The sequence below is a fragment of the Cyanistes caeruleus genome, chromosome 18, assembly GCF_971803275.1.
Source record: "Cyanistes caeruleus chromosome 18, bCyaCae1.hap1.1, whole genome shotgun sequence".
Classification (NCBI taxonomy): domain Eukaryota; kingdom Metazoa; phylum Chordata; class Aves; order Passeriformes; family Paridae; genus Cyanistes; species Cyanistes caeruleus.
This window is the reverse complement of record NC_141718.1, coordinates 11,895,932-11,914,002: the sequence shown is the minus strand read 5'-3', so window position 1 is coordinate 11,914,002 and position 18,071 is coordinate 11,895,932. Positions and strand designations below refer to the sequence as shown.

Here is an 18,071-nt window from a genome sequence, read left to right as displayed (position 1 = left end):
ATACATTGGTATTTGATAGTTCAATTAGCACTAACAGCCATTTGAGATGCAAATACCAAAACCTGCAGCTTAAATGCCAGTAGTTTTCCTTTAGGAGGAGACAGCATTACTAATATTTCGAGCATGGAGAGGGTTGCATTCCCTGCCTGGCTTCAGTGGACTTTATGTTCCCCTGCTGAGAGAAAAAAAAAAGCATTTTTTTTTGCACTCAAGCCAATTCATCGCTTGCTTTATAAACCTTACCCTTATTTTTTTTTAAATTTTATTTTTTTTTGCTGCTATACCCTCCCTGTAAGTGCTCTGGGTGATGACTCAGGTGCTCAGGGTGCTATTTAAAAACGAAACAGATTGCTGAGGGCTGGTTTCTCACTTTCGGTGCAAGCTGGGGTCGTCTTCGCTGATGCTGGAGCCTCGGGGGTTCTTCTCCTCGGGGATGTTGGCAGTGATCAGGCTGTGGGAATTGAACCACACGTGGCGGACTGGATGTCTGCAAAACAGCCCAGAGCACGGGGTGAGGGCCCACCTGCACTGGGCTCCCCAAAATCCGGGTGCTGGGGAAGGAATGGCTTTGGATCAAACACGGAGGGATCGAAATCAGCGCCCTCCCCGGGCCAGAGGCTGGGAACCTGCACCTGTGGCTCTGCCAGCCTGGAGCACATCCCACATCTTCTATCCCCATCTAGCGGGCTCTTCCCAGAACACACGGGGAGCCCAGGAAACACTGCTGGAGCCGGCAGAGCTGGGAGGGATGGATGTGAGCTGGGCTGGGCTGGGCCGGGCTGGGCTGGGCTGGGCTGGGCTGGGCTGGGCTGGGCCGGGCTGGGCTGGGCTGGGCTGGGCTGGGCTGGGCTGGGCCGGGCCGGCTGCCCTAAGGACTGCAGCACTCCCCAAACGAAGGGAAGGACACCCCACACACCCAGCTGGTTTAGAAATGCTCGCTAAGCTGAGAACCATGGAATGGGAAGGGACCCTCAGGGATCACTGATCCAGCCCCAGGCCCTGCCCAGACCCCCCAACATACCACCCTGGGCATCCCTGGCAGCGCTGTCCAAACGCTCCTGGAGCTCTGGCAGCCTCGGGGCCGTGCCCATTCCCTGGGGAGCCTGGGCAGTGCCAGCACCTCTGGGGGAAGAACCTTGCCCTGCTCTGCAGCCTGAGCCTGCCCTGGCCCAGCTCCAGCCCTTCCCTGGCTGCTGGCCCTGTCCCAGGGCTGAGATCGGAGCTGCCCCTGGGGAGGAGCTGCAGCCCCTGAGGAGTCTCCCCTCAGTCCCCTCTGCTCCAGCTGAACATTCCAAGTGCCCTCAGCCCCTCCAGGTCCTTCCCCACACTCGTGTCCCTCCTCTGGATGCTCAAGTCAGGTGTTCATTCCTTTCCCTCTGGTGAACAGCTGCTCCCAAACCCCAGGAAAAAGCAGTGTCTGTTCCAGCAGGAGTCACTTCCCTCCTCAGATGAGGATGGCTCATCCCCACACCCCACACGTGTCTCCTGCCACCTCCCTCAGCTCCTGCTCCTGCTCTCCACTGCTGGCACGGGGCCAAAGGCAGGGATAACAGCACACACTGTATCTAGGAAAGCCTTTTGATTGAAGTGATCCCTTCTGATTACTCTATAGATTAAACACTGTTCTCTACATGTTTAATCTAATGGTTTCACTTGGAGTGCATCCCCGAGCTCTGCCCTGCCCTGCCTGCCCTCCTCCTGCAGCAGCACTAATGAGCATGCCAAGGAGACAATCAATGGAATATTGTCCTTAATGCATCAGCCACATCACAACAGGCTTTATCACTCCCAGGGTCAACACAGAAAGTGATACCTGCTATTAATCAATGACAACTCCAGCTTGAACTTCCCTGGCTGTAAATACCTCATCTAGCTCCTCTTTGGGGAAGATGCATTAAAAACAATAATAATGAAAAAAAAAAAAGAAATCAGGATTTATCTGTTCATTTTATGGGTATCACTCAGACTTACAAGGGGCTAAATTCTCGAGTCTTTATCCTGTGCTTTGATCAGGAAATCTTCATTTAGCTGTACAAAGGGTCAGCTTCAGGATGCCAATCTCTTCTTGGACTTTCAGTACTGTGCTCCTTGTGCTCAGTACAAACTGATATTTCAGTATTTAAATGGGTTTAAATGCTTTGATCCTCACCATGAAGGGAAACACAGGGATTGTGATGGATACACCGGATGGAGACAGCCAGAACCAGTCACTCTCCAAACAGCCAGTCCAGCACTTTGAACCCAAGATTCCACAAATAAAGAGGTTGGGAATGGAGCAGGGAGAAATCACTGACTGAACTTCATGGAAAATCCAGGGGGAACAACTTTCCCTGCTCCCCAACACCGACTGAAACACTCAGCTAAGGAGCAAAGAGGCCATGACAGCTGAAGGGCCCCCTGAGAAACACACAGAGCTCCAGCTGGGGAGGAAAACCCAAGTTTGTGTCCCCAAACCACAGAAACTCCCCAAAAGCCCTCTCACTCCCACACCCTCCTTGCAGCCCTGACACCCCCAGGGCCCGGGGTTACCTGGCATGCATCTCCCAGAGTTTGGTGGCCATGCGCTGGTCCCAGACGCACACCAGGCCCTCCTCCCCTCCGCTGACCACCTTCCACTCGTCCATCTGCACCGCCGACACTCCCAGCTGGTGCCCGTACACGGAGCACACGGCCTCGCCGCGCCGCAGGTCAAACACCCGCACCCTGAGGGGAAAAACAGGGGAAAACACCTCTGCCTGTGCCTCCTGACAGCCTGAGGACTCTGGGCTTGTGGAAACACATCTGGGACATGGCTGGAGAATCAGTGAGGCCCATCCGCCTCGCCAGTGGATTTTCACTCTGATTTTTGCTAGCAAAGATCTTTTTCAGGCAGATTTCTCCCCCCATACAGCATCTGAGTCTTTACAGGTTCTAGGATCTAAACAGGGCTCTGGGGCCCTGCACAGGAGGGACCTGGAGCTGCTGGAGCCAGTCCAGAGGAGGCCACGGAGAAGCTCCAAGGGCTGGAGCCAGGCTGGGAGAGCTGGGGGTGCTCACCTGGAGAGGAGAAGCTCCAGGGGGGACACCTCAGAGCCCCTTCCAGGACCTAAAGGGGCTCCAGGAGAGCTGGAGAGGGACTGGGGACAAGGGATGGAGGGACAGGACACAGGGAATGGCTTCCTACTGCCAGAGGGCAGGGATGGATGGGATATTGGGCAGGAATTGTTCCCTGGCAGGGTGGGCAGGCCCTGGCACAGGGTGCCCAGAGCAGCTGGGGCTGCCCCTGGATCCCTGGCAGTGCCCAAGGCCAGGCTGGACACTGGGGCTTGGAGCAGCCTGGGACAGTGGGAGGTGTCCCTGCCATGGCAGGGGTGGAATGGGATGGGCTTTAAGGTCCCTCCCAAACCATTCCATGATGCTATGAGTCCATGATATAAAATACAACTGAAATTTGGAGAAACCTCCTCTCCCAAATCATCAGCAATGCCATGAGGCATAAAACACCTGTTTTGGGCACGCTGTTAACACATCCCACCCCCTGGTACATATCCACATCCACATGGACAAGGGGTGATATTACCAGGATCAAGGAAAGGATTATTATTGCAAAGATTTCAGAGGAGATTAAATGTGCAGCAATTCAAAAAAGACAGGGAATTACAGGTTCATACCCTTGACTTAATTACCAATATTCAAAGCAAGCACCCTGCAACCAGGATCTGCTTTGACTTCAAAAATGCAGTTTTTAGGTACATCTGATTCTTGGACATTACTGACCACCCAGACAAAGCAATTTGAAGAGAAATAAATTGAAGACTCAGCCAGAACAACAGAAAAAGACCTTAGGATTCTGAGCACTGCTACAAGGTCACAGTACCAGTTAGAGCTAATGGTGTTAAGTTTTAAACCCAGCTCGAATCACAAAGGAGTGTGGGGTTTGATCCTTATTTATCCAGATTTAAAGCAAAGTACACAAATAAATAAAAAATTCAGCAAGTGAAAAGAGAAGGAAAAGGGAAACACTGATCTCAGGTTTGAGAAGCCAGAGCAAGTTCCTCCCAGCTGATGGCTATCAGGAACAAACCCATCAGGTACACATTAATTCCTGAAAAAGCCAAAACACACTTGTTCCAACACATTAACTGTACTTCATTCCACACCCCTGCTACGATCCTAATGGTGCTGCAAGTCCTTCCCTTCTCCAGTGGAGATTGCATCATATGATTTCACAAATCACACATTTCAGGGACTGGGAGACAAGGCAGCAGGGCAGCCCAGAGCTCCAGCAGAGCAGCTCCCGTGTGACAAGGAGGCAAACACGCAGCCCATCCCACAGGACAAGCATTTCTGCTTGCCCCAGCCCCAGCAGAGAGGAGCTCTGGCTGCAGCCTGGGGCTGTGCCTTGGGGAGAGGATGGGCTGCTTGGAAGGGCTCACTCCTGGAGCTCTCCCCATTGTCCAAGCAAAGCTGCTCCTGTTTGGAAAGCACAGCTGGAAGCTGAGAGTTGTGGTATCATCCCATGGGGAAGCACCCAGCTCTCAGGCAGGGGTCCCTGCTCAACACCCCTGCCTGCTCAGATGTGCCTTCAGGAAAAAAAGGAGCAGCCTTTTGCCAATCTCCTGTGATGCTGCAACACAGACCTGGCCCAGCATGTCCTGCCTGGACAGCTGGGCTCAGTGGGAGCACTTGGGGCTCATCCCAGCTCCAGGGAGGTTCCAGGCTTGGACCCTCCTGTCAGACTGGGAGTGAGCTGCCTGGCCTTCAGGAGAGCACGGAGCACGTTTGGATCCACACCTTTCTGGGTCTGCCATATGTTTGCTTTCCCAACACTCCTCCCCACCAAGGAAAAGCAGGATCAGCACACGCTCCCTGCTAGGAGGCCTCTTGCCAGAGCAAAGCACAGCTCAGGAATCAAATCAATCAGCAGCGCTTCAGCAGGAATTTCAGATGGGAAGACAGATTTTACAGGTCCTACCAAGACCAATTCACAAGTGTTACTTTTCAAAATCATAGTTTTGAGTAAAAGAAGGGCAGATTCAAGTGGAACTGGGAAATTGCTGTATTTAATTCAAGCAGTAACTGCTCCCTCTGGCCAGCAGCAGCCTGAGCTCCCATGGCAAGGTCCCTGTTTAATAAACTCACTCCATAATATGGCCATGGGGATTCCAGTCTCGTTCCACCTGTGGATGCCCAGCACCTTCCTGCAGCATCACAGGAGGATCTGACCTCTGAGCTACTCTGCTCCTGCCTCCTGGATGCCAAACTTATCTCCCCAGCTATTAATCCTTAACTCCTTGCTGCTCTAGTGGCATCCAACCCCTTGAACTCAGTCAGTGCTAAAGCTGAAAACCCCTAAAGCTTTCTGGAGGGGAAGGGCACAGACATCTACTCTGCCATAAAAGGGGAGGGATATCAACTCCAGCTCCTCTCCTGTCATCGTGCAGGAGATCAAAACTGGAGGCAGCTTTACTGGGGTGCTTTGGAAAATCAATTATCTGCTTCCAGAGGAAAAAAAACCTCCCAGGGATTCAATTCCACTTGTCAAACTTCAGATATTTCCTTTATCCTCCTTGCTGAGAAAGTGTGAGGCTTGCTCGCACTCCCTATTTTCCAGGAAGGAAAAAAAAAAATAGAAAAAAAAAGCTGTTTGACAAAATAATCATTTTTGCAAGCTGCTGCACTGGCGGGACAGAGGTCTGGGATTTGGCAGAGGGAAGTGCCCGCCTTCCAATCTGATCCCAGCACCAGAGCAGAGCAGCACCACCTGCAGCCTGGTGCCCAGTGTGGAAAGGAGGAGGGAAGGAAGCAGGAGCCATTAGAGACTGGCTCCTGGCCATCCCACATCTCCTTTGGTGCACTGGATCAGACCCCACAAACGACTCGCCAAATAAAGGAAATCTAAAAATTGGACTCAAAGGGTCTTTTTAAGCATTTTAATCCTTTCGCACTGCCTGTTCCCAGCGCGGCCATTCCTGGCAGCAGGCGTTGAGCTGGGAAAATCCTACTCCCCAAGCCAAGGAGTTAAAGAGAAAGCTGCTAATCAGCTAAATAGAAGCTGGAATCTGTTCATATGAAAGTCTCTTTTTCCCTCTGTCACCTGAGGGACATCACAGTGTTCCGAAATACACTCTTGACATCATTTGGCAGCCGGGCCCATCTCATCCTCCATGATTCATCCCTTAGGTTATTTTTTTAATATCAGAAAGTGAGCTTTTAAATGCCAAACTCATTTTGCGGGTGGCGGCGGGGAAGTGGAAGATATTCCAAGTGGTCTCGCTGGGCTGTGCACCAACTGCGTCCACCAAATGGCTCCGAAAGCTCCTCTTCCCATGGAGACAAAGCACACTGACAGCCACATCCAACTATTACCTAATAGTGTGTTCCTCAACTTGATGGAAACACGAGAGGAGAAACCAGTTCCAGCAGGGCCAGATGTAGGACAGGAAGGTGGAGAGGGGAGGTTGGGGATGGGCTCTGGGGAGCACCTACCTTCTGTCCCTGTTGCCTGCCACCAGCATGCTGGGGGGGCTGCTGTGGAGGTTGACACATGAGAAGTCACCTATGGAGTTGCCCACCTTGGTCACACACTGGTTTGTTTCCAGGTTGTAAATGAGGATCTGGCAGAGAGAGAATAAAACATCACATCAGTTCAGCAGGAGCACCACGACGAGGTTTTGCTGCAGCACAGAGCTGTGACCACCAGAGGTGTTCTGCAGGACTTGTTGCTTGGTGTGTAAAACAGAACCAAGAGACAGACTGGTGTGTAAAACAGAACCAAGAGACAGACTGGTGTGTAAAACAGAACCAAGAGACAGATTGGTGTGTAAAACAGAACCAAGAGACAGACTGGTGTGTAAAACAGAACCAAGAGACAGATCTACCCCATGAGGAAAGGCAATGACACCCTGAGAAATAAGGAATTCAGGTTTCCCAGTGGGATCCAGCAAGAAGCAGGGATGCACCTCCAGAATGGCTGGGTACAGCTCCCAGGCAAACCACAGGTGAAATCTTTAGGGGTACAGGAAAAGCAAAGAGTTTCCTCATCAATTTTTGACTTTTGAGACAGCAGTAAAAGCAAACAGCAGCAGCCCTGAGGAGGATGGACAGATGGACAGTGAGAGGAAGTGCAGCAGGAACTGCAGGGCAGAGCTGACCACAGCCCTGCTGAGAGCCTGGGTGCCCTCACACACACACACACACACACACAGAAATGTCACATCTCTAGTGGCAGATCAGATGGGAAAGGCAGAAAAACAACTCTGATTTTAGGCAGCATCTGAGATGATTCAACCAGAGCCTGGATGAGAAGCACGAGTTGTTCCCCATCCGTTCCCACTCCTCTCCTCCATCAGTTTAATCACGTTTGCTGTCCTTCCTGTGGGGCCAGATCAGATCTGTCTATTTGGGCCTTTCAATTTAGGAGAACAAATATTTTTAGAAACAGAAAAATGCACTGGTCAAAGCCCAGTGGAGCTCAGTGCTGCACCTGGCCTTATATAACTTCATAAACATGATTAAATTTCATGGTGATGCTCATTTAAATGAAAAGAAACCTTGTGACCATGAAAAGGGCTAATGGTATTTAAAACATCAGAAAAACCCCACAGCTTCCATGGCAACATCAGCATGGCCATGTCAATGTCACATTCATATTCTTTACTTCTAATTTGCTGATTACAGCCACGTGCAGCTCAGTAAATATTGCACTATCTGGACGTATTATTTCAACATTTGCCAGAACACTGATGCTGCCTGGCCTTTTATTTCCTATCTGTGCCATTTCAGAGATCTGAAAGGTGAATTAAGAGAGCAGGAGAGGATCATTTTGTGATGGAGGCCCCTGGGCAAAGTGAAGCTTTAAAGATCTCGAGGAACAGGGCAAAGAGAGGCAGAGAATTTGCAGTTTTCCTCCACCTGCCATTCTCCCAGGTAATGACCAGGCAAATTCAGACATATTTCATCTTCCTATTGGGATCAACACATCCACATCCAACTTCCTTAGGTGTTCCTAAGATTTATAATCTCCCAGTTAGTTCTTTGTGAAGCTGTCTCAAAAAAAGTGGCATTTTTCATCCTCAAGACCCAAAAAACCAAAGCAAGGATGACTTTTGTTGGAAAAGCTAGGGCATAAAGGTTAAATTTAAATAAAAATTAATTTGAACTTCCACCCCAAGGAAAAAGCTGCTGCAAACTGCATGGAAATGTTTGAGGTAAAAACCAGTTTACAGCCTGTTCTCACTTCAGCCCAGCTCCCAACAGCTCAGTAACCAAACCCATAGATAATGATGTTCTGGCAAAGGCACCTCCAAGGGTTTTCAGTGCAAAGGAAATTAATATCTGTGCCTGGCAACCCAAACTTCTCCTTGGAAAGTTTGGAACAAAAGACAAAGTCAATAAACTGCTGAATTCAGCTTAAGAACAAGGACTGACGGGGTCAGGAGCGATGTATTCCAGCTCCCAGTTGAGCCTTTCCCAGCTGGATGTTAAAACTCCAGAGGGGAGAGGGCCAAAAGCTTCTTTCTTAAAAGTCCCCTGGGGCTGTTATTTGCAGTGAACATCCATAAACTATTAATTTATCTAAATGACCAGAGCTCCCATCTCTGCTATAAACATGGGATGCATATTTGAACATCCAGCATGGTCATGAAAGGCTGGAATGAAAAATTACTTCCACGCAGCACCGAAATATTCCCACGTAACATTTTCCATCTTAACATTTCCTCCTGCCTGCAGCCCTGTGGCAAAGCTCACAGGTAACTGCAGCTGGAAAAATGACTTATTTCTTCTCCCATAACTTGTAGGTGGCCACCAATTTAAAGTGTTTGGATCCCAGAATCTGCAAAAAAAATAAAGGCTCATACCCACAAAAATGGAAGCAAAGCTTTTTATCATCTTCTCCTACCCCCTTCAAGTCCTCTTCTCCTCATGCCTGTCTCTATTCTTTTAAAGATTGTTTAGTTTAACCATCAATAACAAGACTGGTGGTTAAAATAAAATTTATTTTAAATTTTATCATGCACGAATGTCTTTCTAACCAATTAGCCCCATCACTGGAATAGTCTCTTTGTGATTTGCAGTATCCAGGTTTTGCCTATCTTGAAATTCAACCCGTCCTGAGCAGTTTTATGACCTGCAAATGAATTTCAAACCCTTATCCTGACCAATTGATAAGTAAAAGAAGCTAAAAGCACTCAGAATGCTTAAGTCTGAATAATAATTTCCTGGAGACAGGGATTTAAAAGCACACTGATGACAATTCTGAAGTTGCTGGAACACCTCTGATGAGCTCTGCTGTAATATCCCAAGGCAAGAAGGATTTTCCTTACAAAGGCCAAGGAGAGAGAATGGAAATACCTGGTCAATAGGGACTTGAAATAAGGGCCTGTGTGTTAAAGGGCAGATAAAGCATAAGATCTCTGGGAGGTTTATAATCCTATAATGCACACTGCAAAGGGATTACCCTTTTAAAGGTATTTATAATCCTATAATGGACACCCAAGCCCAGTGACCTAATAGGTACCGAACTGAGGGAAGTGAACCAAGAGCATTTGGGTGTGAAATGAAGAACCCTGGGATAACACTAACGAGCAGCCCTGGCCCCACTGGGACCCCAGGGAGGAAAAGCATTAAAGACCCCGTGCAGCCAGCACCGGGATCCAACGCCCCAAATAAAAAGTGTCACCTATTAACATTGGCCAAATGAAAAGTCCAAGTTGTTGGCCAAGAGCCAGGCAATCTCCCTGAATGCTTAATAATTCAACAAGCCAGGAATAGGCAGAGCACCTCCAGCATTCTGTTTAGTTAAAGACCACAGAGATTAGCAAACACATTATCCATCTCCGAGGCGATCCTTTCCCTGTTACAAGTCCCTTAACGACCTTTACCATCCCTCCCTCTCTCTCTCTCTCTTTTAATAAGGCTGAGCAAATGGGACTTCATTTCAGCCCACTGCCACAGACTGGGGGTATTAATTATTCAAGCTCATAGTCTCCCCTTTGTTAAGGCAGTGCATTAGACTAATTCCCCTCTTTACTGGGCGACTTGGGCACGGCTCAGGCTGTGGCTGCTCCTCCGGGAGGGATGCGCCGCAAACCTGCAAATTCATGAGCGCAGGCACGGGAAAAAAGGCAAAGTTACTGCTCTGCATGGAACTGCAGAGCGGTGGGGACAGGGAACTCTCTTTAAATGCTGTCCAAGAACTCGTGAAAGATGCCTGAAATTAATTCCCAAAGAATTAAAGGCTGTGGAGCCAGAAGAGCTGAGCTGTGAGCTTTGTTACATCTCGCAGCTAAGTGAGGTCAAGCGTGGTCGATGCACTCTGCTTGAGACACTTCCAAGAAAAACCAAGGAACTGAAGGAAATGCTGCTGATGGAACTCTTCCATGCGTGGCCAAAACCCCAGCAGGTGTTTTGGGATGCTGTGTTGTTGGAGATGTCTTTTTTGGATGGAACATTAAAACAACAAATCCCTGAGCACTTGTTATCAAAGAGCCTGTGGTACTTTCATCAAGAGCTGGGGTGTCCATCCCACTGTCCTGGGTGGCAGCCAGCACACGCCTGCTCTGGGGAAGAGCTGCTCTCCCTCTTCCCTTCCCAGCCCATTCCTGCCTCCTGTCCCCAGGAGCAGCGTGGGGCAGGTGCAGACAGAGCCTCAGAACTGGGTGAACCCCTCTGTGTGTGGGGTTTGATGGAGATGCAGTATTGGAGGGAGGATGAGAAATATCAGCAAAAATCACATTGTAAAACCACACTCAAACTCTACATCCTTCTCCTCACTGAACAACACACAGGATCCATTACAGAACTGCTTTTTCAGAAAGAACCGTCCAGGATTGAGGTTTCTGTCTTTTTAAGTAAAATAAAACCACCCTGAATTGCTCAGAGTGCCAGGGATCAAGCAGCAAGCCTGAGAACTGAATTTACATTTATTTTCAGATTATGTTTCTCCCCTTTGCTTCTGTCCAGCTCTCTGCCAATTGGAAAAAAACCTTGCCTGAATACACACAAATATTGCCAATGAAAAAGGGGTTGTGAAATTCCAAGTCCACCATAAATAAAAAGGGATCTGGTTTCAGCTCAGGTCAAACCCATCCAATCCAGAGGGTACCTACAAAAGCAGGAAAATGCATTTGTGGGGGAACTCATCAAATTAAAGACAACATATGGCACACACTGCCACAAGTTTGGATTTTAGTACTAAAGTGATGTGGCAAACAAGAATATTTTTAAAGTTTACAAGCCCCAGGGGCACAGTTTCCCAGTGCAAATGTATTGGATTGCCTACTGTAAATATGGCACACAACACTGCAACAACAACAAAAACAATTTGACTGTTAACAAATGCAAGGTCAGCACGCTGATACTTATGCACACAGATAAAGTGTTCTGGCTCCATAAATTTCAAGATGAGCTAAGATTTAAAAGGAGCAGCTGAGGGAGACAGACAGACAATCAGAGAGGAAGAAAAAGAGTAAATCAAACACAAAACAGCCAGTTAAAATAAATAAATAAATAAAAAAGCAGTTAATATCCATGAATAATGGATGTTTGATTTAAAAGCAGTTTACTCCAATATGATGTAATTTTTGACAATCAGCCAGAGAGACTATTTTTCAAGTTCTTGCCAGATAGAAGTCATTGTGGGGAGCTGGGAACACAAGTGCTCCTCTGAGCATGTGGAAAATTGACTTTCATGCCATCCTAAAGGTGACTTTTCCTGGCAGACGCATGCGCCGGGCGACGCCTGAAAACCCGAAACCAGCGGAGCCCCCAGCAAATCCAGCAGGAAAAGCAGCTCCCTGCTCCTCCCCATCCAACACCTGCTGCACACACAGAGCTAGAGACAAGTGGAGTTTGCTTTTCCCTTTGAAGTTTCTCTGTGCCTGGAGTTGCAGAGTGGCTTCAGGCTGGTGGCAAGAAGGGGAGCCAAGCGCTGTGCTGGCGCTGCCAACGCACCTGCAGCCCTGGGCACTGCCAGCCCCCGGGGCTCTGCCAGCCTGGGATGGGCTGGGATGTGGGCAGATGTCTGCTAGGACCTGCCATGGGGTCACCAGGCTCATTTGACTCGTGGCTGAAGCCTGTGAGCTGCAGGGCCCGTGGGGAGGATGCTGTGTTTACCCATGGAACCACCCACACACTCAACAAACCCCTCTAGCCCAGGTTTTCCCTACCCTGAGGGAAACCACCTCCCATTGAAAAGGAGGCAAGGTGAACCTTAAAATAGGAATTAAATCCCTTGGTTTCATCACCTGTAATATTCATGGGGTATTTTCCAAACATGAGGCACCCACATAAGCCACCGTGCCAATTTTGAGGCACACACACTACAGCACAAACAGGGGGAAAAAGCAGAATGTCCTTAATGTCAGCCAACAGAAAGGGATTGATTGATTGATTGATTGGTTGATGGATTATTTAGTCTTTTATTTATTTCAACTTGCAAAACTATTCCTGGTCATTTAGAGTGTTTGAGCAATAAATCATGTAATATTTAGACAAGGGAAAGTTCTGGACTCTCTGCTGGTCTCTTTTTCTTGTAGTGGCCAACACATTTCAGTTCCTCAGAGAGCTCTGCCTCTCTGATGTGGCACCGAAGAGTTTATAAAGAAAAAAGTACTTAAAACACCTTTCAACACCTCCAAAGATCTGCTAACACCCTTGCAGTCCTGCAGCTCCTCAAAGAGAGACATTTGGACAAGTCCCCTCTGCTCGCTCACCAGCAAGCCCTGCCCTTCAACTGCTATGAAAACAAGAGTTCATAAAGATAAATTTGTTGAAAATTGGGCTCTTTACAAGGGTCATGGAGGCCAAGAGAAGTGGAAAACCTCACACCTTTTAAGCAAGAAAAACTAAGGTTAAAAAAATGTAAGTCTTTAGAGCTCCGTGAGAACTGGAGACATTTGACCCCAGAAAATACAATGCAGCTTCTCAGTGAGAAGGATTTCAGTTAAAATAAGGTGTAAAAGCTCACATAAAGCAGCCAAGACCTAAATATATCTTCCAAAAATGACTGTAAAGTATGCAACTCAATTTAAAGGATTATTTACTGTTGTCCAGAGCAGCTGGGGCTGCCCCTGGATCCCTGGGAGTGTCCAAGGGCAGGCTGGATGGGGTTTGGAACAGCCTGGGATGGTGGAAGGAGCCCCTGCCCATGGCAGGGGTGGCACTGGATGGGTTTTAAGGTCCCTTCCAACACAAACCACTCTGGGATTCTGTGATTTAAAATTTATTTTCACTCACTATCAGTTCACAACAGTGATTAATTCCACTGGATGCACTCACATTTCCAAGTAGCTGAAGAATTCCATGGAAACACGAAATCCAGGAGCAAACCCAGGCAGTGTTTCCATGGCTGCTGAGAGGAGCCAGGTAAGGTTGAACACCTTTTCTCAAGTACAAGCCAATCAGCAGCTCCAAAGAGCTGCAAAAGCAACAGCATTAACGAGCAGCACCCTAGAGAGCTGATCTCAGCACATCCAGCCTTCTGCCTCTGAGCTGGAAGCTGAAAAATCATCCCTTCCCTCCTCTCTTCCCCATCCACCACTCCTGGAATCGGGTTCACGTTTGTGCACAAAGCAACCAAACCCACAGCTGAACGGTGCCTGACAAGATCTGTAATAAAGATTCTCTCATGCATGCTGTATGAAGCTTCTTTGGTAGAAAAAACCCCCAAATCCTCTTTTGTTCATTATTTCATATCCCCAAGAACTGCTGAATATGTTAAAAACTTTGAACAGATTTTGAAATGCAGGAGAAAGCTGTGTTTTAGGATTTTCCCCCTCATCTCAGGAGAATAAACACTTGTAAATTTCATAGAAATAATCTGCAAAGCTCACCTGAGCTACAGCAGGAGACCAGACTTACCTGACAGCAGATTCAGAGAAGGTTTTAAAGGCACCAGCTACGAGAAAAGCTCCAGCCAGATCCAGATTGCATCAGAAACCAGATGAAGTCAAGCCTAACGTTTATCCTGCTGCCTTCTTACGAGGTTTAGATCCTGACATGAAGAGGACCAAATGCAATCTGTGGATTTAATCTCCCCCATGGTGTTCAAACCCAAAATTCCCACAGGTGAATGCCCAGCCTTGGTGGTGCTGCAGCAGCTCTGTGATCACGGGGCTCCCTGACACGGGGGATGTGTCACTGGCCTGACATCATCCCTCAGGGAATGTCCTCTGCATGCCCTGGGAATGAGGATTTCCCCCCTGGGTCATTATCTGGGCTATTTAATTAGCCCCAGACAAGCCTAGATGTGAACACAGATCTCAGAATTTGGACTTTATGGGATTTCACGTTGAGTTAGCAGAGCTGAAACAACAAAATCTTTCCTAGCTTTACTTCAAAAAAAGAGTTCCAGGAGCACTAAAGCAGAAGAACTTTCAAGATACAGCTTCATATTTGGGTTGTCTGGTGCTACTGAAGTACAAGCTGAACTTCTCAGGGATGAAGCATTTCTGTTCTCCCCTCCCTCCTGCACGGGTGTCTCTCATCTGACAGGAGCCAAGTCTAGGCCACGGATTTGATGTTTTCCTCCTCTCCAACATAAAAGTTCCCACAAAATTTATGCCTCAGATCTCAGCTCTGCTGTCAAACGTGGCTAAAATTAGAATATGATTTTTAAAAAAAGGAAAGAGAGAGAGAGAGGAAAAAGATGGTTTCTCTAAGTGTTTTCATCAGGAAGCAGGTTACTAGGCAGGGATTGCGAGAAGGAAAATAATAACCCAGAGGAAAACAAAGAAAACCCCAAACTGGGGAGAAACACAGGCAGCAGCCAAGGGGGCTGGAATCCTCCAGGATTCCATTTCCAGGCTGGAGAGCTCTCCCAAAGACAGATTGTCACCGTGTGCCCAGCGTAATCAGCCGCTGCAAAGTCCCTTCACGTCTGCGCGAGGCCGGTAATTATCATAATAGACATTAGTAATTAATTTCCGGCGTGATGTCAGCTGGAGCAGCAGTGCCAAGGCAGTGTCCTTGTCACACCCCCCGGCTGTCTGGGCCCATCTCCCTGATTAGGATGCACCAGGCTTAACACAATCTGCCAGGGAGCTCAGGACTAAATTAGGAAAGATGTCCGGCTTTGCTGAGAGGCATTTGGGGCCTGGGGAGGTTTCTCTGTTCTTCACAAGGCACGAAAGTGATCACTGGGGTACTGCCCCCAAATGAGGCAATTTTACCCCCTGACCTGCCACCTCAGGAGGGAAAGGAGCTGGATTAGGACAGCAAAGGAATTCATAAAGACAGCACAGCTCGCAGCATCTCAGCCCTCGAGGTATTTATGGTGAACGGGGATTTTAAGGGGAATGAGATGCAGCTGGACACGTTTATTCCTTACAGAGCAAGTTCCACACAAAGCTTTCCCATACCAGTCACTTGCCAAGGAAAATCCTGCATTTTTACACTACAGACCAAAGCTCCTGGGTGCTCCACTCCTTTTCCCTTCTCTGGCTGCCTGAAGCACCCTCCTTCCCTCACTGCTGACAGCCTCAAGTGTAAAAATGGAATGAAATCAGGGAGTGGAAAAGGGAGGCAAGATACAGGAAAAGGACAGGAATTCTTCCCAAGGCATCTGGAAACACCAGAATCTCTTTACAGTTTGGCCAAGTTCTCAAGAGCCCAGCACAAAAAGCACCCCCCTCCTAAGGGTGTTCATTTGCCTGACACTGCTCAGGATGCCTCACCAGAAAGGCTGAGGGATGGTTTGGGATTTGGGGCTGTTTACTGGGGTTTTTAGGTGGGTTTTTTGAGATGAGTTCCCCCTGCTGCCATTGATGCAGCATAAACTGAGGAGCAGAGGTTGCAAAGTGAACTCAGTTGGCTGAACAATAATCCCTCCCTTCAGCCCACAGAAGAACACAAAGAAACACCAGATTATTGCATTGAATTGTCTTCTCCCTGCTGCCAAAACTGGAGAGCAGGGAAAGAAGTCCTCAGCACAAACTCTTTTTTTTTTTTTCCCTTAATTACAAAGGTATGAAAACCTCCTCAGAAAATAATTACAATACCTGGTTGGGCTCATTCAATAACCAGCCAAAGCTTTTGATGCCAAAAGCTGCTTCGTGAGCAGCCACATCGAGGCAGGTGACGGGCTGACCATAGACAGAGTGGAGAATTTTGCCAGGATCTTCTGCTTTCAGGAGATAGACAATGTCCTCTGCAGCTGCCACTGCCACTGGGCTCCCCGTGACATCTGGAACCAGATTAAGGAAGTTGACCTAAAAAGAGCAGACTTTTTGTTTTATTTTTTTATTTTAATTTATTCTAATACAGTCAAAAGTTCTTTTGCATCACTAGTGCCACGTGCTGAACTGAACAAACTACTCATGTGTGTCCTGAATCATCCCAGTTATGGACTAATTCCACACAAAGATGAAGTATCAAGCTTATTTCTGAACTGCAAGATTGATTTAGCTTTGGAGGGGGGATTAATCAGGAGTGGTTTAAATCACTTCACACCCTTTGAGTGCACAGCTTCCTCCTACAGGAGAGAGGCTGCAAGACTCAATTATTCCTACACACTTCCTTCCCCTATCAAACAAATGCTGATACTCTGAGACAAAATAAAACTTCAGAGAATGACTTTTAATTACAACTCTCAAAACTTCAGTGACAGAAGGTGCAACCTAAAGAAGCTGCATGAGTAGTTACAGCTTCACAAGTGACACTATTAGGCTGCCTGCAATATCCTGCCTCAGAATTAATCAGATAGTGTGGATCTGGAATGAGACCTGGAGTTTCAGCTCCAATTCTACGCGAGAAAACTGATTTACAAAATGAGCCAACTTAGTTTACTGTTGACAAAAAAAAAAAAAAAAAAAAAAAAAAAATTAAAGCCAGCCAAGCTCCTGCACCATATGGACTTGTGTTCATTTTCACTCCTAGTTTAAGCCAGCAGTTCACCCTTGCTCTTCAGGGATGGAAGACTCATCCCTTAACCAGCTCCAAAGTCAGAGCCTGGAGCTGGTAGCGCCCTGATCTAGCTCAGGCTGTAAGACTTTCATAAGAACCATCTTAACCCTACCACAAATAACTAGTGGATCAGGAGCTCCTGGAACGAAGCAGAGCAGGCTGGAGACTCACCAATTTCTGGATTTCAAAGGTTGCTGGGGTCTGCCAGAATCCTTTGTCGTCGGGGCTCTCCACCCTGACCTGGAAGCCGGAGGCGGTGGCCAGCGCGGGGCCGGCCGGGGCCAGCGCCAAGGCCTGGATGCGCTGGTTGTGCTGGAAGTGATGGATGGGCTCCTGCCCCAGCAGCAGGCTCCACACACTCACACTGCCTGCACATGGAAAATGGCACTGGGGTTAGCTCAGCGTCTCACACGGCTTCCAGAGAGCTCCAACAGCTGCAAAGCAATCCTCTGGCACAAAGGAATATACAGGGAAGAGATGAGGGCAGGACACCTGAGCTGCAGGATGGCTCCTCTGACCACGGCACAGGCTCACAGGAGAATTTATGTGCTCTGGCCTGAAGCTGGAGGAGGGGACGTATAGATGGGATATAGGAAGGGATTCCTCCCTAGGAGGGTGGGCAGGCACAGGGTGCCCAGAGCAGCTGTAGCTGCCCCTGGATCCCTGGAAGGGTCCAAGGCCAGGCTGGAGCAGCCTGGGATAGTGGGACATGTCCCTGCCATGGCAGGGCTGGGACAGGATGAGCTTTAAGGTCCCTTCCAACCCAAACCCATCTGTGATTCTGTGATTCCAGCCTCTATTGCTCTGTACCTAATTCCTAATTTATGACTTTCCAATTAGTAACTACCTTGAAGAAGACCCTTTGACTTTTCTCACATTTCCATGTTTGGAGATCAGATATAAACAGACACCTGAAATTTCGTTGTGTTATAGAGAGGCTCTCAATTACCACAAAACCAGCGAGGAAGAAGCCACATTCCAATTTTAAGTCACTTTGCTGCATGATTCACAGAATCACAGAATATCCTGAGCTGGAAAGGACCCACAGGGATCATCCAGCCCCATTCCTGTCCCTGCCCAGACCCCCCAACAACCCCACCCTGGGCATCCCTGGCAGTGCTGTCCAAACGCTCCTGGAGCTCTGGCAGCCTCGGGGCCGTGCCCATTCCCTGGGGAGCCTGGGCAGT

The 18,071-nt window shown here is 48.3% G+C and overlaps 1 protein-coding gene across 2 annotated transcripts in view; it reads right to left on the bottom strand.

Moving 5' to 3' along the window:
• FBXW8 (F-box and WD repeat domain containing 8) overlaps positions 1-18,071 on the bottom strand; it is a 51,264-nt gene that overhangs the window by 1,836 nt on the left and 31,357 nt on the right. The window contains exons 6-12 of one of the 2 annotated variants that reach the window (XM_086855773.1): positions 17,056-17,252; positions 15,976-16,190; positions 15,406-15,460; positions 11,935-12,063; positions 6,469-6,596; positions 2,530-2,703; positions 371-487 (exon numbers count right to left, since the gene is read on the bottom strand). In XM_086855773.1, the coding sequence (XP_086711899.1) occupies positions 371-487; positions 2,530-2,703; positions 6,469-6,596; positions 11,935-12,063; positions 15,406-15,460; positions 15,976-16,190; positions 17,056-17,252 (1,015 nt within the window). The remainder of the gene's footprint in view (positions 1-370; positions 488-2,529; positions 2,704-6,468; positions 6,597-11,934; positions 12,064-15,405; positions 15,461-15,975; positions 16,191-17,055; positions 17,253-18,071) is intronic. The other variant, XM_023937883.2, reaches the window with a different exon arrangement.